The 18264-nt window shown below is 37.1% G+C and overlaps 1 protein-coding gene across 1 annotated transcript; it reads left to right on the top strand.

The window, feature by feature from the left end:
- Positions 1–4039: 4039 nt before the first annotated feature.
- Positions 4040–4871, top strand: LOC142172407 (uncharacterized). The gene is made up of 2 exons (XM_075236013.1): positions 4040–4381; positions 4779–4871. The coding sequence occupies exons 1-2, from the start codon at positions 4040–4042 to the stop codon at positions 4869–4871; spliced, it is 435 nt and encodes a 144-aa protein (XP_075092114.1).
- The last annotated feature ends 13393 nt before the right edge of the window (positions 4872–18264 follow it).

The raw sequence follows: 18264 nt of genomic DNA on the forward strand, positions 1-18264 counted from the left end.
AATAAAAAAATAGTTTATTGTAGACTTTTTGAACATTGCTCCACAGGCTGAGCGTTGACGGCACGTGATACAAGCCTACATAAAAGCTGTTTGCTTCATAAACTCAGATCGTCTTTAAACATAGAATCTTGGATTAGAATAACAAATTTAATTAATTATTAAACAAAGCTTTCTATTATAGTTACTTTTTCATCATGCTCCGTAGAAGCTTAAAGTAGCTAATCTGTACCGCCTCGCCGTCGCACCTATTAGTTTTCCTCAATTCCAGGGACGACGAGGCTTACACGAGCTCAAGTCTTGGACAATCATCAATGGAAAAACACTTAAGCCCTCACAAAAGTCATTGAATGCCCTTAAAAGGCACCTTTGGCTGAAAATCAGCCGACCAAGGGACCAACAACCGAAAGTGTAAGAGCAACTTTGACATGCTGGGCAATGGATGATAGCAGGATCCCTCCAGGCTGCCTTTCCAGCTTCATCAGTCTGGAATGCACCAGGCAGCTTGCCAGCCTTGCCAACTACTCCCCTTGTACAACCCTTTAGATTTCTATAAATAGCCCCTTGGGCTGATTCTTTGTAAGCAACTCATAATTGATAAATACAACAGAAAAGGGCATTTTCCTCCCACATCTTGGTCTCTTTCTTTCATTGCTTTCTTGCTCGTTTCGTGTGCTTGCCATCGCTTCAGCACACGATTGTGCTGTTTCTTGTATTTAGGACTGAACCCTTTAAGGAGCGATTTTGCTCATAGGGTCGTCCTACGCTGCCTTTGAAAATAGGCCTGTGACAATTGGTATCAGAGCTTTAGGTTCTTGCGTGGCTAAAAACTCACATCGCAACGAATAAGGAACCCTTGTTGAAAAGAACCTAGAAGTATAGAGAGGTAGGTCAGGAAGCGCGACAAAAGTAGGGCCACAAACACATCTCAACCGCATGTTAGCGAGATGCTACCCTACGTGGAACCCGACACTTCCAAAACCAGTACTCTCGATGAGAGGATAGTTATGGTATAAACTAGTCTGTCGGCCTTGCACCGTCGTATTACTGCCGCCGAAAACAATTTTTGTCCCCTTGAGTCAATTGCCCTTGAAGGATTTGGCGAAGTCAAATGGAACATTCTGGAGCAAGATAAAGAGCACAAGGAAGGGATAACCAACCTTGAGCTCAAGCTCACTGAGGCTTTGTCTGTCTTGCAGGAAGAGGTTGAGGCTTTAAAACTGCGTCTAGAGGAGACCGCAGGAGCCAGCGGGCATGGTCCCGTCACTGTCCGAGAGACTCGTATTGAGGCTCCTAAACCCAAAATATTTCGGGGTGAAAGGAGCGCTCAAGATGTGAAAAATTTCTTGTGGCAATTAGATGCTTATTTTGAACATGTAAGCATAGCCAACAAGGCTGCCAAGATCCGAACGACAGCCATGTATTTGACCGATACCGCTATGCTGTGGTGGCAGAGGAAAAAGGTAGATATGGAGAAAGGAACATGCTTGATTGACACATGGGAGCAGTTCAAAGAGGAGCTAAAACGACAGTTTTACCCTCAAAATGTGGTGCACGAGGCTCGCCGAAAGTTGAGGGAGCTTAAGAAAACATCCTCCATCTGTGAGTACGTGAATGATTTCACCAAACTCACCCTTCAGATGCCCAACTTGACCAGCGAAGATCTATTATTCAATTTCTTGAATGGCCTGCAGAACTGGGCCAAACAAGAGTTGCAAAGGCGACATGTCAACACCGTCGATGAGGTTATTGTAATGGCCGAATCGTTGTCAGACTTCTGGACCGGGGCGCCTAAAGGAAATGGCAACATGAGCCAAACTGTTGCTGCTCCCAAGACGGACCCCAACCGAGGTAAGGGCAAGTATGTTCCCAACCGGAACAATGAGAACATAGGCAACCGCAACCAATCTTCCCAATACCGCAAGAATTATGAGCAGAAGAAGAAAGGAGGTCCTCAGCGGGATGTTTGCTACCTTTGCAGAGACTCTTCTCACTTTGCTCGATATTGCCCTACATTGAGAAAACTAGGAGCAACAGTTGCATCCCACCACCAGCAAGGGCAGACCGCTGCGCCAACCGGCAAACAACCCGAGGAGCGTGGCGCACCAGCTGATGGTGCGGGACAAGAGAAGAACAAAGTTGTTGGCTTGTTCAATCATATGGACTTATTCAACCACATGGCCCTTGCCGCTATTGCTGCCCAGCTGCCTCGTGTGAGGCCGCGTGAATCATTATTTGTCGATGCCAAGTTGAACGGCAAAGACGTGTGCATCATGATGGACACGAGTGCGACACATAATTTTGTGACGGAGGAGCGAGCTAGGGATCTTGGACTTGTCTTTGTATCCAGCGACATGCTGTTAAAGACCGTCAATGCCCTTCCCACTACCGTTCATGGCTTTGATCCTAAAGTGCACCTTGCTTTAGGAGGCTGGCAGGGATTGACAGACTTCACCGTTGCCCCTATGGATGTATTTGATATCATATTGGGGTTGGACTTTTGGTATGAGATCAACACGTTTATCTCGCCGCATCTCAACCAGCTTCATATAAGCGATCCCGAAGGCTCGTGCGTAGTGACCATTATTCAGGTGCCACAAAATAGAATGCATATGTCCGTGATGCAGCTCGTGAAAGGTTTCAAGAAAGGGGAACCTACATTTTTTGTAACCTTAACGGGAATCATTGAGAACTCCCTTGGGGCAGTAACATTGCCTCCCTGCATTGAACAAGTCCTTGAAAATAATAAGGACGTGATGCCGGAAGAACTTCCCAAATAGTTGCCACCGCGAAGGGAAGTTGATCATCAAATCGAACTTGTTCCAGGGGGAAAGGCACCTGCCATGTCGCCTTATCGCATGGCGCCCCCGAAATTAGAGGAATTGAGGAAGCAACTCAAGGAGTTGCTAGACGCTGGCCACATTCGCCCGTCCAAGGCACCTTTCGGAGATCCTGTCTTATTTCAAAAAAAGAAGGAGGGTACCATACGCTTGTGTATTGATTATCGGGCCCTTAACAAGGTCACAATAAAGAACAAGTACACTATACCTTTTATTTCTGATGTATTTGATCGCTTGGGGCATGCTAAGGTATTCAATAAGATGGACCTGAGGAAGGGCTACTATCAAGTGCGGATCGTCGATGAAGATGAGCCCAAAACAACTTGCGTTACACGTTATGGGACTTTTGAATAGTTGGTAATGACATTTGGGTTGACCAACACTCCTGCAACATTCTGCTCATTGATGAACAAATTGTTCCATCCCTTTTTGGATCAGTTTGTTGTCATCTATTTAGATGACATTGTGCTTTATAACGATAACATGGAAGACCAAACGGAGCACCCACGCAAGGTGTTCAAAGTACTAAGGGAGAACGACCTGTGCTTGAAGCGTGAGAAGTGCAGCTTCGCACAGCCCATAGTACAGTTCCTCTGGCATACCATTATCCATGGGGAAATCCGGATGGATAGCGATAAGGTGGAAGCTATCCAGAACTGGGAAGCTCCGATGAAGGTACCAGAACTTCGATCCTTCCTAGGCTTAGCCAACTATTATCGGAGATTAATCTTCGGTTATTCGGCTATTGCAGCCCCACTCATCGACTTGCTAAAGAAGGAGCGCAAGTGGAAATGGAGAGACATATGCCGGGAGGCATTTGAGAAACTGAAGGTAGCGATCACCAAAGAACCCATATTGGCCCTGCCTGATTTCTCTAAAGTTTTGAAGTTAAGATCGATGCGTCTGACTTTGCTATAGGAGGCGTGCTGATGTAAGATGGCCATCCTATAGCATTCGAGAGTCGAAAGTTGAATGACGCCGAGAGGCGTTACACTGTCCAGGAGAAAGGGATGACGGTCGTATTCTACTGCCTAAAGACATGGTGTCACTATTTGTTGGTGGCTCATTTTGTTGTCAAGACTAACAATGTCACAACTAGCTACTTCCAAACCTAGAAGAAGCTATCCGCCAAGCAGGCCCATTGGCGAGATTTCCTGGCCGAGTTCGACTACACCCTAGGATACAAACCAGGGAAAGCTAACATGGTAGCCGACGCTTTAAGTCGCAAAGCTGTGATAGAAACCATTGTTAGCTCAGCAAGCAGTGGCATTATTGAGACCATCAAAGAGGGCATGCAACATGACCCCGTAGGAAAACAACTTCTTAACTTGCCCAATCAAGGCAAGACTCAAAGATTTTGGGAGGAAGACGGTAACCTATACACCACTGGCAAGAGGGTGTACGTGCCCAAGTGGGCAAATCTCAGGCATACCCTGCTGAAGGAGGGTCATGACACTGCCTGGGCAGGTCATCTAGGGCAAAAACGCATGTTGGCCCTAATTGAGTCATCTTACTATTGGCCTCGAATGCGGGAAGACATCGAGGTATACGTGTGCACCTTTCTAGTTTGTCAACAAGACTAGGTGGAATCTAAACTCCCTGGGGGTTACTTGAAGCTGCCAGTTACGGAGAAGCCATGGGATAGCATCACCATGGACTTCATTACATGTCTGCCAAATTCGGAAGGGTTCGGCACCATCATGGTGGTTGTCGACATATTCTCCAAGTATGCAAACTTTTCGGCCACCACGATCGGTTGCAAGGCTAAAAAGGCAGCATGCCTATTCTTGAGGGACATCGTAAAACATTGGGAGTGTACCAAAGCACATCAATAGTGATTGAGATCCTCAATTTATTGGCGCATTCTGGAAGGATCTATTCAGCTTGATGGGATCCGAACTGCACTTCTCAATAAGTTTCCATCCTCAAACTGATGGATAGACAGAGAGGATTAACACCCTCCTGGAGTGCTATCTACGGCACTATATCAACGCCAACCAAAGGGATTGGGCTAAACTACTTGATATAGTCTAATTCTCTTACAATTTACAACGGAGTGAAGCGACGGGAATGAGTCTCTTTGAGCTTGCAACTGGGCAACAACCTAGCATACCACAATCATTGCCCGTCAATGTAGGATTGAAGAATCCGGGTGCTTATCACATGGCCAAAACTTGGGAGGAACAAGCTGACCTAGCAAGGTCGTATCTTAACAAAGCTTCCCACAAAATGAAGAAATTTGCGGATCGAAAATGTCGTCCAGTCAGCTATAGTATTGGCTACAAGGTCATGGTAAAGTTGAATCCACCACAGTTCAAACCACTACGAGGCGTCAGTAAACGTCTGATTCGCCGATATGAAGGCCTATTCGAGATTGTTGCCAAGGTGGGTATGATCTTTTACCGACTGGACATGTCGCGTCATCTAAAAATCTATCCTTTCTTCCACACTAGCCAACTGAAACCATATTTTGAAGACGCGAAAGACAAGGATCTGGGGCAGTTTAGCCGCAGTCAAATTTTTATTACTCTACCGGTAACAGACAAACAAGTAGAGGCCATCATAGACCATCAATTGGTCAGTGGAAAAGGTTGGGGCAATTCGAGCATGCAGTTCCTTGTCCACTAGAAAGGAACTTCACCAGAGAAGGCATCATGGGAGAAATGAACGATTGGGTTCGTAGTTTTATTTGTGACTCATAGGAACAAGAATCGTCGAATTCCGAGTTCGTATGATGGAGTTAGGGCCTTTTTAGTGAATAAAACTGCTAGTGTAAATAGTCCTGGTGTGCGCCTTTAGCGACCAGATGTGACACTTTTAGCGACGGGATTGGACTTTTAGCGACCAAAGTAGTGTTTTTGGGGCAAAAACTTAAGGACCAAAAATGGTCATTTCCTTCATTTCGTTTTGGAGTTTTGGAGCACGGTTCTTGGGCGATTTTGAGGATTTCTTCAAGACTTCAACTTGGGTAAGTGTTCTATATCCAAATGTGATTATATTTCATAAATCCATGGTCATATTCATCATTTATTTCGGATTTAAATGGAAGAAATCAAGATTTTTGTAAAATCTTCCAAAAACAAAAATTTAAGATTTGGAGGTCGAATTATTATCGAATTTTGGTAAAATTGGTATGGGTGGACTCGTAATTGAATGGGTTGTCGGATTTTATAAGTTTCGCCGGATTCCGAGATGTGAGTCCCACGGGCAAATTTTGAGCTAATTTTGGATTTTAATGAAAATATAATATTTTCTTATGAAAGTGATTACTATAATTTTTGTTGACTGTATCGAATTAATTATGACTAGATACGAGTCGATCGGAGTCGAAAATTGGAGGAAAAAGCATAATACTTGGTTAAATTGGAGCAAGTCGAGGTAAGTGACTTGTCTAACCTTGTGTGGGGGAAATTTTCCCTAGGATTGGTATTGATGTGATTATTGAAATGTGTTGAAAGTCGTGTGCACGAGGTGACGAGTGTGTACACAGGTTAAATTGCGAAAGATTATATTTTTAAATTGTGTATATCACTGTTGCGCATTTATTAAATTATTTTATCTTGTTATATTCTTCATCATTGATGTGAGATATATACTTCAAATTTGTTTGATCTTTTCTTAGTAATTGTTTTACCTGTTTAGTTAAAACTTGGTTTCTTTTATTCTGTGCATTATTTGAAGGTTGATTTTCTTTAAATTAAATATTATTAATATGAAGTATTTGACATTTTTAAACTTGATGTTGAAGCAACGTAGTAAAGATTTTGAAATATTATTTTCCTAAATTATTTACTCCTGAATATTTTTATACTCATTGTGAGGGAGCCGTGAGCTCTTTATTGTGGAAGAATATTATTGATGAATTATTTTGACATGAGCTGTGAGCTCTTTATTGTGGAAAACTATCATTGATGATTTATTTTGGCATGAGCCGTGAGCTCTTTATTGTGGCAAACTATTATTAATGATTTATTTTGGCATGAGTCGTGAGCCCTTTACTGTGGCAAATTATTATTGATGATTTATTTTGGCATGAGCCGTGAGCTCTTTATTGTGGAAAAATATTGTTGTTGAATTATTTTGGCAAGTTAAATTATTTGAGCACTTGAGGTGCAAATTGTGATATATTGTGATATTGATACGCATGCGGTGGTATAAGGTCTTGGTGTTGAAACGCATGCGGTGAGATAAGGGTGGCTTGGTACGCGTGGCTAGTAGGGGAACTACTAGAAGTCATGCGGTGTGATAAGGGTGGCTAAAACGCGGGATGCTATTTCGGAAAAAATGTTTTCTTTAAATAAATTGTGAAGGCTCCCGCGGTGATATAAGAAAATGAGATATTGTGAATTTATTTATGATTTGGGACTACGAGGCGGTACCTCGGGAGTGCCCTTATTGATATTGATTTATGGCCGTAGTTGCCTTTGATTATTATTGTGATTTTCATAAAGTTGAAGGAAATTCTGTTTTGATTTTCACGAGATATTATTTGCAATTATTTGGTGTCATTAAATGTGACATACTATTTGATTCATTTTCAATGTCATTTTATTTTACTACATTGATAAATATTTTACCATGCCATTATTATATTCCAGTAGGGCCTCACCTGACCTCGTCACTATTCTACTGAGGTTAGGCTTGGCACTTACTGGGTACCGCTATGGTGTACTCATACTATGCTTCTGCACATCTTTTTGTGCAGATCCAGTACCTTTTACCAGCCTAGACGTCATTGAGTTACCTGCGCACGGAGACTTCGAGGTATATCTGCCAGCGTCCGCAGACTCCGGAGTCCCCTTCTATCATTTTATGTTGCTTCCTTATATTTTTATCTAGACCTTGACATATAGAGATATTGAGAATAAATTCTTAGAAGTTTGTGACTTATTTCTACCGGGTTTTGGGAGTTGAAATTGTTTGAATTGTAGTTTATTTATTTCAGATATTTATTATTATTCCGCATTGATAGGCTTACTTAGTCTTAGAGACTAGGTGCCATCACGACATCCTACGGAGAAAATTTGGGGTCGTGACACACATAACATATAAATGTACCATTTACAGACAAGAACAACAAGCTAATAAGAACCTATTTTCATAAATTACTATTCCATTAAAGTCAAAATATTGTTAAGAAACACCCACAATGAAATTGCACAGTAGACGTTCACTACTAAAAATTCGACCAAAACCGACCGCGTTGGTCGGTCAAAAAACCGACCGAAAAACTGATCGAAGTCGGTCGGTTTTCTAAAATATTTTATTTTTTAATTTATTTTTACGAAACCAACCGACTTCGGTCGGTTGTTTTGGCGCAAAAATACGGGAAACTATTTTAGAATCCCGCGAAATTTATTTTTTAAGAAACCGACCGAAATCAGTCGGTTTTTCATATAAAATAAATTAAAACTAATATTCAAAAAACCGACCGAAATCGGGCTGAGGAAGAAATGAGTCTAACTTAGATATGGTCTATTTAAGCTTATGTGACATTATTGTTAGATTTTTTAATTAAATGTAATGCCATGTCATATTTGTTATTGGATATTTTATAGGTTTTGAACTAGAACGACTTTTAAGTTACAAATATAAAGTTGAGTGACTTTTAAGTGATGAAAAATAGATAAATGACTTTTATGAAATAAATGATAAGTTGGATGACCATGAGTGAAATTAACTCAAAGAGAAGAAGATGTTAAAGAACAATCGAGAAGCAGTCAATTTTCAGACAACAGGAAATATTAATGAAGTTATTGATTGAGTGAAACGACAGTTTTACCCTTGAGCTAAATTTATAGTTATGCTATTATTCGACCACACTTGACTTTTCTATATAAACTAGATAGATTTAGCCCGTGCTTTCCCGACATTTCGCATTTTCGGGCATCTGACGATTTTTTTTTTCAATCCTTGAATTGGTTTCAGTCCGGACCAATACATATCATTCAGAATATTGATGATTTTGCAGATGCATATTCTAATACGATTGGTCATTGCTTAATTTCAACCAACATAAAACCGTAACCAAGAGATAACAACTAAGCATGATCCTTAGAACTTGGACTGTAAAATGACTTCAAACTCTCAAACATGAAGACACAAAAATTTAAAAAGTCCAATACATGCCATGTAAATCAAACGTCTTAATTATTGATATGCAAAAATCGAAGAAGTCTGATGCTTAGGGAAGACGCAGAACGAAGCAAATTATTTATCAATCATAGAAACAACCATTCAAGCTACATCACATATACATGAACTTAGGAAATCAATCTGAATTAAAGTGAACGATGACAAGTCATATTTAGTTCTAGATAAAAAAAAAAAGAAAAAGGAACCCACATACTGACAATGACAACTCAAAGTGCACTTAACATTTCCACAATGTTTGAACAATTGCCAAGCGTGGGAGGAATTCGTCCTTCGAAACGGTTATCGCTCAAGTCGAAATACTTTTCTTAAAAGTCAATCTCCTTTAGTATTTTGTACCGATCACTGTATATTCATACAAAGTCTTGCATATCAACAACGCATTAACATAAAAATCTTAAAAATTTTCAACACAGAGAAGCAAAATCCTTTAAGCCTTCATCAGAAAGTAGCTTACAATTCCCGCAAAAAGATTAGGTGCACGTATTGAAAGAAATTCCTTCTGAGAATGTGTAAATGCAAATTAGAGGCTAATTTGTGCTACTGATCTGTTCCAAAATATATCAAATAAATTAAATTAAGCTGAAAAATATTAATAAACCAAATAAATAGACAGAAGATACAAAATTACATAAGTGGAAGGCACCTCTTCAAGTTTTTATGACAGATCTTGCAACATAGAGCAAAATTTCCAAGTCCATCGGATCTAAGTCGAATACATTCTAATTGGTAAGTCAATAAAGTGGTGAATTCTTATTTGAGCTTCAAGAATCTAATCATTAAGTCAACAGTTTATCAAAAGAATCAATATGTTCAGTCACCATGTACATATATTCAGATTGTCACAACCCGCACGCCCGTGACACAGATACTACATTAGCCAATAACATAATCAAAGAGACTCATGACTGCTAGAATCCTATTTTGACGACATACAACCAAGAAAAGTTATACTTTATTGGCTGCAAGGATCACCTATTCAGTATTTAACACATATCAAGTAATGTAATCTTTTCATTGTGAAAGTACTCATGAATAAGATATAACTATACTTTAGATCAATATCATAGAGCAAAAATTACATTTTCATGTCCATGTTTATCATTTATTGCAATTACTATTTCATCTATGACTGTTTCAAGAGTGTCTCTCAAGGTGAGACTTGTTTGAACCATTTAGGAAGCGTCTCTATCTCCACAAATCTCAAATTCTCAGACATATTGAATGTGAAGATCAAAATGCAAGTAAATGCAATCATGTAGAAAAGTCGCTCTCAAATGACAATATTAGGAAGATTCGACAAAGAAAAAATTGAGTCGTTGTAATATTTTCCAAATCTTCATGTAGAGAAAACATATACACATAATAAACAAAAAATATAAATTAAAATCCCATTACATTTTATAAGTACGGAGAAGATAAACAGATAAATTTTCTCAATTAGTAAAATTAGACATCTCTTTGGATCTAGTGTTTTTGGCGAATCTTGCTTTTAAGATGAAGTTTTACCCTTCGTGTTTCCTTCTGGCTCCCACGACACTGAACGCAATATTTTTAAGAAGAAACATAAGAAAAGGAAGTCTTTAGTATCTTAAAAGAAGAAATACAAAAATGAAAGTTTCAATTGAAAATACCTTAACAACTTTGGATGGTTAAGGACCAAAAGTAGAAGGAACATCATTTTTTAGTTAGACACATCCACGGAAAGCAAAGATGATCTCCCTGAAACCACTAATAACTGGTGAGACTAATCTAGTGTTCGTCTACTAAATACAGGCAATAATAATCCTTAGTCAGTAGATATGAATGATAAAATTGAATTATGTCGTTAATATCAAGAAAACTTAAACATTCAAAAGGATGCGAGGCTAGTAATGGAAGGTCAATATCATGGTAATATCTGAAGAATCATCTTTGGTTCCTTAAAGAGCTGTAACAAGATATGTAAGACTATGCTCCGCACAAGTTTGCATATTTAAAACTACTTTCAAGTAGACATATAACTGAAACATTGCTTTGTCGAGAACTATTTTCTCCTTATATATTCATTACTTGAGCTCAATTTCTAGTTAACAACTAAAAAAAGCTCAATTTCTAATTAAGCTTCGATCTAGTATAGAATATCAACTCTGTATAGGATAGAATGCAAGAGGCGAATGTGTCGTACGGAGTATAACAATTAGTTAGAAAACAGAGAGTTCCTAAACTTGAGCTCTAAATAACTACCTGTTTGTTTTTTTTATACCAAAAATTCTATCAGTAACCTCATCAATCTAATCACAACTTTGAGATTAATGATATAGGGCATACATGTGTTGATACATCTGATTTCTTGTTATGATCCAGCAAATTTAGTTCCAAGGAAGCATTTCAACTCTCTTAGATCTTTTATCTTGAAATTTTGGTACAACACCTCTTAGCTTCTTCAACCATCTTGTCATGTTCGCGTTATCAGTAAGTTATTGATTGACATATATAAGGACGACAAGTTCACGACCATGTTATTGACATGCCTTTTAGTGAACAAAGAACGGTATAAAAAGTAGATTATTTTTACAACGGTATTTGCATAACTAAGATGACGATTTAAGTAATTAACTCCTCCATCCATGTAAAAAAATAATTCAAAGAGTATAACAATATTTTTCCATTAAAGTAACACAGGATTGATTAAACTTTGGCATATTTAAATTGAACAAAAGATAAACATCTATTTTAAATTCACATTCTTCTGTAATCCTTTAAAATTACTAACTACAATATGCCAAGTAAAATGAAAAGTTCCAATCTCTGCTTAGGAAAATAAAGAAGACAGGTTGCTCATAGGTTTCAACTATAAGTCCAAATAATTAAATCGAAACTTAATTCATCATTAAGTGATTAACACAGGCATCTGTAGTTTGTTTTGTCACCATAAAATACAGGAGCATAGAGTATTCCTTAATGTCTGAAAAAGGAGAACTGAAAGGATAGTAGGAGACGCCTTAGTTATGTTGGAACAGAAGAAAGAGTTTTGAATACACGCATTGTTAAAAGCACTTTTGTGGCAGAATATAATGACAATTCTGCCCTTGGTCGACCAACTTGCCTTTTCTATATAATAGAAATACTAGTTATGAGGAGTCCGTGCTGAGAATACTGATTTGCTTGTTATCATAGTGCTACAAGTCATTTATCAATTCACTAAACTTAAAAGATCCAAAAAGAATATGACATTAAATATATAAATATTACGAAAATGGAAAAGAAATTTTAGTTAGGTGAAGTTCTAACCTCACAAAAAAATAAAATTAATAAAAAGTTGATTGACTAGAAAGGCGAACGGACAATGTTGGTTAATACTTTTATTTTGTTATAAATAGTATTTTATTTATGGTGAATGTCTATTTTAGAGATATTTTAGGGATTATTACTTGGTGGTTAAGTCACTCTTTCCCTATAAATAGAGAGTTCTATGCCATTGTAAATCATCCCAAAATCAATAAGAATTCTCTCTCTACTTTTCTCTCCAATACTCTTTTTCTTCTTTTATTGTTTCATAACACGTTATCAGCACGAAACTTTAACCAATTGAGTAGAGACTAAAATGATGAACCATTGGGTTTTGGATTTTGAAGCTAAGCCGTTGGATCGAGAGACTAATCAACAGTTTAGATGTATTTGACTCATCCTGTCGTGGAAATTCATTCCCCATGGAAATTAATTTGGTGGAGTTGCATTCTGTGATAGTGTGATGATAGCAACGAATTGACAAATCAAGATTTTTTAAATTCAACGGATGAGATATGTTTGATCAGTTTTTTTTGTGCTAATTGCATTGAGTTTGGAAACGGGATTAAATTTTGGATTTAAGGTAAGTATTTTACTTTATTTTTCTCTTTTAAATTCTTGAAATTCTATAATTTGATTTTAAATACAAGCAAAGACAATAAACTTTGATTATAACTCTAATAGAGTTTGCAAGAAATTATAACCACCCGAAGTGGTAAAATTTCTATGCCTTGCCATGATCAAATTCATGTATGATTATGGGCAAAGAAGTGAAAACCCGTCCCATTGAATTTGCTTCATTCTCATCCCCCTTAAGAGAATATGATATCAATATGTGATAAGTCTGAAAGAAGATAAAATTATTACCGTGAAGCTATCAATGGATGTGAATATGGCAATAGACGAAATTATAATCGTCATCATTGTGATAATGAGAATAATAAGGATTCTCAAATAATCCTTCACTTTGTGAAAGTAATATTTGTCATCGATTTGACATACGATTTTGTAAAGCACATATAGATGATTATGGTTCATTCATAATGTAAATATGACAACATTTGATTTATGAATACATATTCATTCTTGGAAGAATATGAACGTGCTAGTGGTAGTGGATATACCACACTAATCTCTAGTAAAAGGTTTGAGATGAAATAAGAAAATAATTTCATTATTATGGCATGAATGGTCATTAATCACACACCTATTGTGATTATGCCAAAATATTATGGCAATGTGATTATTACATGGCAAAAGTAATAGAAGCAACATATCTTGCCTATAATGATTTTGACCATGACCATAATTGTATAACTTTTTTCTTGAAAGAGATACTCACTATATGGATGCTGATGAATATGTGGTAGTACAAAATTAATTGAAAGCTCTAGAAGAGCCAATTATACTACTTTGGAGAAATAAAATTAATTATCAATAAGGTATGGTGCAGTAGTAAGTCTCAAAGAAACTTAATTGAGTTTCTAAAATATTTGCGAAAGCGGTTGGTTAAATTGAGACTATAAATAAAGGAAAGATTTAATATCTTTTATTGCTACAACTTGTAACGTGGTAATATGTATGTGAAAAGCTACCCGCTTTATTCTCCAGTTTGCACTACACAAATAAAGAATGCCACAATAAAGTAGAAGTTTATTGATATAAAAAATCATATCATAATAAACTTGAAGTTTATTCATAATTGCATACGCCATAGTGTAAACCTGAAGTTTATCAATATTGATAATTTCTCCAATTGGCATAATTGGTTTAGCCATTAATTTAAGTATGATGTGCAAAAATAAAAGAGAATTTACATGGGTAAATATTAAAAAACTAGAAAGTTCTTTACAAATTCTCTTATGTTTCTTGTTCTCGCGTTTATTATACCGACTAAAATTGGGATTGAATCCCTTGAATTGTGTCACAACCCGAAATTTCCACCTTCGGACCGTGATAGCGTCTAACATTTCACTTGCTAGGCAAGCCAACGTTAGAATAATATTATCCATTTTTAAAATAATTTCTAAATTTATTAATAACAAAGAACAAATGCGGAAGTAAAGTTTGAAATGTAGTAAATAATACATAAAAATAAAATAACGGTGTCTAAATACCATCCCAAAATTGGTATCACAAGTGCACGAGCTTCTACAATAATACAAATAAAGGTCTGAATAAAATAAAGCTGTCTGAAAATAAACACACAGCTAAAGTAAAATAGACGGGGACTTCAGAATTGCGGACGCCATGCAGTTATACCTCAAGTCTCCTCTGGGTAGCTGATATCCGAGCAAGTCTACGGTACGCCGCTGGGACCAACTCCAAAATCTGCACAAGAAGTGCAGAGTGTAGTATCAGTACAACCGACCCCATGTACTAGTAAGTGCTGAGCCTAACCTTGACGAAGTAGTGACGACGCTAAGGCGGGTCACTTACATTAACCTGTACGCAATATTAGTAACAACAACAAATAATAGAAATAAATCAGGTAACTTATTTATAATAATTGAAGCCAATTCAGCAGTCGTAACCAATTATCATTTTCATCAAATCTGTTGCAGCGTGCAACCCACTCTCACAACATATTCACATTCAATTCTGTTGCAGTGTGCAACCCGCTCTCCCAATATATTCCTTTTAATCAAGTCTGTCATATATTTATTTCAATCAAGTATATATAGACTTTTGAATAAGTCTGTTGCGGCGTGCAGTCCGATCCCCCAATATTGACTTTTAATAAGTCTGTTGCGGCGTGCAATCCGATCCCCCAATATTGACTTTTAATAAGTCTGTTGCGGCGTGCAACCCAATCCTCCAATATGGACTTTATAATAAGTCTGTTGCGGCGTGCAACCTGATCCTCCAATATGGACTTTTTAATAAGTCTGTTGCGGCGTGCAACCCGATCCTACAATATGAACTTTTTAATAAGTCTGTTGCGGCGTGCAACCCAATCCTCCAATATATCCATTTCAATCAATTTTATTGCGGCGTGCAACCCGATCCTCCAATATATCCATTTATCAATTCTTATAGAAGAAATTTTTCCAATAAATGCAATAATTAATATAAAATTATAAGACAACAAGCATACAATAATTATAATTTAATTATAAAACAAACAATGACAAAGAGCAAATTATTATGGAAATTAGGGAGAAAATAGGCAGTTTAATATTTAATATGCTAAATGTCAAATAACAATTAAAACACATAATTCAAATAGCATGTAACAATTAATGCAGGAATTCAAGAATTAATATTTGACAAAGAATATGAGAGAATTAATATAAGCAGGCAAACAATTAATTTGACGACGTATAGACATTCGTCACCTCGCCTATACTTTGTTCACATGCATTTCACATAACAAATAATTTAAGGGTTCTATTCCCTCAAGTCAAGGTTAACCACGACACTTACCTCGCTTTGCAAATTTCAATCAATTACTCGACCACAACTTTTTCTTTTAAATTTGTCTCCAAAAGCTTCAAATCTATTCACAAACAATTCGATATACTCAATACGAATCATAGGACTTAATTCCATAAATTTTCCGGATAAAAATTCTAAATTTATTTAAATATTCGACAGTGGGACCCACATCTCAAATCCTGAAATAACTCATGAAATTCGAACACCAATTCCACTACGAGTTCAACCATACAAAAATTATCCAATTCCGATATCAAATGGACCTTCAAATCTTAAATTCTTGTTTTTGGAAGATTTTATAAAAATCTTATTTTTGTTCCCTAAATTCACGGATTCATGATGTAAATGAGTATGGAATCATGAAATATAATCAATATAGGATAAGGAACACTTATCCCAAGAATCATACTCTTAATCACACATCATTACCCAAACTCGAAATTGAAGATTAGGGGTTAGAACCTTACCTCTTTGATAAAGAACTTGAGGAATTTCTTGTTGGTTTTCAAGGCTTGGACAAGAATTTGATGAACAAGACACTTTATCTAATTTCTCTCTCTAGAACACTCTTACTTCTCTCTAAAATCACCAGAAAAATACCAAAAATAAACCCCAAAGCCTATTTATCAAAATGGGATCAGGTTATGAAAATAGGAAAATTACCCCTCCGAAAATAGGTATGCGGTCGCATAATGGACCGCACAATTAGTGTGCGGGTCGCAAAATGATCGCATAAATCGGTGCCCAGAACTGGGCTGTTCTGGACCATTTTGCGACCAGTTTGCGGTCGCATAACAATTTTGCGATCGCATAATGGTCGCAAAATTGCATTCTGTCAGCCTTTGGTAATTTGGTCATAACTTCTTGTATGAATGTCCAAATGATAAACGGTTTAAAGTGTTAGAAACTAGACTCAAAGATATTTCATTTTATATGTAATACACCATGCACCACTTCATATCATAAGAGTTATGCTCATTTGAAGTTAGCTCTTGTGCGAACTCACTTGAAACTTTAATCTTATGAAATTTTCAACTTCTACATTTGATGTCGAAACCTATCGAATCAAGTCCGATTGACCTCAAATTTTGCACACAAGTCATAAATGACATAATGGAGCTATGCAAATTTTTGGAACTGGATTCTGACTCTGACATCAAAAAGTCAACCCCGTGGTAAAACTTGAAAATCATTAGCTTTTAAGTTACTAGTTTTTGTTAAATGGTCATAACTTGAGCTAGGGACTTCCAAATTAAATTTCGGGCATACATCCAATTTCCAAATCACGATACGGACCTACCGAAACTATCAAAATACTGATCCGGGTTCGTTTGCTCAAAATATTGACCAAAGTCTACTCAGTTGAGTTTTAAGGCTCTATTTCATATTTTAATCCATTTTTCACATAAAAACTTTTCGAAAATTTTTATAGAATGCGCACGTAAGTCGAGAAATAATAAATAGTACTTTTCGAGGTCTTATAATACATAATTACTTATTAAATTTAAAGATGACATTTTGAGTCATCACAAATTGTGAAATTTATCAAAGGTGAATATGGGTCCATTCACCTGCCATGTAAACCTTATAAAGATGCATGTATGATATGGTTATATATGCGATTATTATTAAACCGCAACTTGATGTGTGATGACCCAAAATATCATCTTTAAATTTAATAAGTAATTCTGTGTTCTAAGACCTGGAAAAGCACTATGTATAACTCCTCGACTTGCGTGCGCAGTCCATACAATTTTTTCGGAAAGTTTTTATGTGAAAAATAGATTAAAATGTGAAATAGAACTTTAAAACTCAACTGAGTTGACTTTGGTCAATATTTTGAGCAAACGGACCCGGATCAGTATTTTGAAAATTCCGATAGGTCCGTATCGTGATTTGGGACCTAGGTGTATGCCCAGAATCAAATTCCGAGGTCCCTAACCCGAGATATGGAATGTTGATAAAAAATTAAAAGCTTGAAAGGTTAATGATTGCTAAGAATTTACTAATGTTGGATTTATTGATCTCGGGTCCGTATTTTGGTTTCAGAGCCCGGTATAGGTCCGCTATAATATTTATGACTTGTCTGCCAAATTTGGTGAGAAACAGAGTTGATTTGACGTGATTCGGACGTCTGGTTGTAAAAATATAAGATTTAAAGTTTTCTTGAAAATTTCCATTGAATTGGGGTTCGATTCGTAGTTTTAGGTGTTATTTTGGCGATTTGATCATACGAGCAAGTTCGTATGATATTTTAAGACTTGTGTGCATGTTTGGTTTGGAGCCCCGAGGGCTCGGGTGAGTTTCGGATAGGATACGGGATGATTTTGAACTTAGAAAATCTGGTTTTTCTGCAACTTCAGGCTTTTGGTATTTCCTTCATCGCGTTCGCGAATGTACTCTCGCAAACGCGAAGAGAAAAATGGGCTGGCTGAATTTTCCTTCTTCACGAATGCGAAGATTGGGTCGCGAACGCGAAGCTATGGGGACTTTACCCTTCGCGAACGCGACCAGCTCAACGCGAACGCGAAGCTTTAGAGGCCTGGGGGAGGGGTCAGTTGTCCTT

This window comes from Nicotiana tabacum, chromosome 18, assembly GCF_000715075.1.
Source record: "Nicotiana tabacum cultivar K326 chromosome 18, ASM71507v2, whole genome shotgun sequence".
NCBI classification, from domain to species: Eukaryota; Viridiplantae; Streptophyta; class Magnoliopsida; order Solanales; family Solanaceae; genus Nicotiana; species Nicotiana tabacum.

Bases quoted from the DNA above. Each gene is read 5' to 3' on its own strand.
- LOC142172407 (XM_075236013.1), top strand. From the start codon at position 4,040: ATGGTAGCCGACGCTTTAAGTCGCAAAGCTGTGATAGAAACCATTGTT. The intron at 4,382-4,778 runs GTATACGTGTGC...ACTGATGGATAG, and splicing joins GAATGCGGGAAGACATCGAG to ACAGAGAGGATTAACACCCT.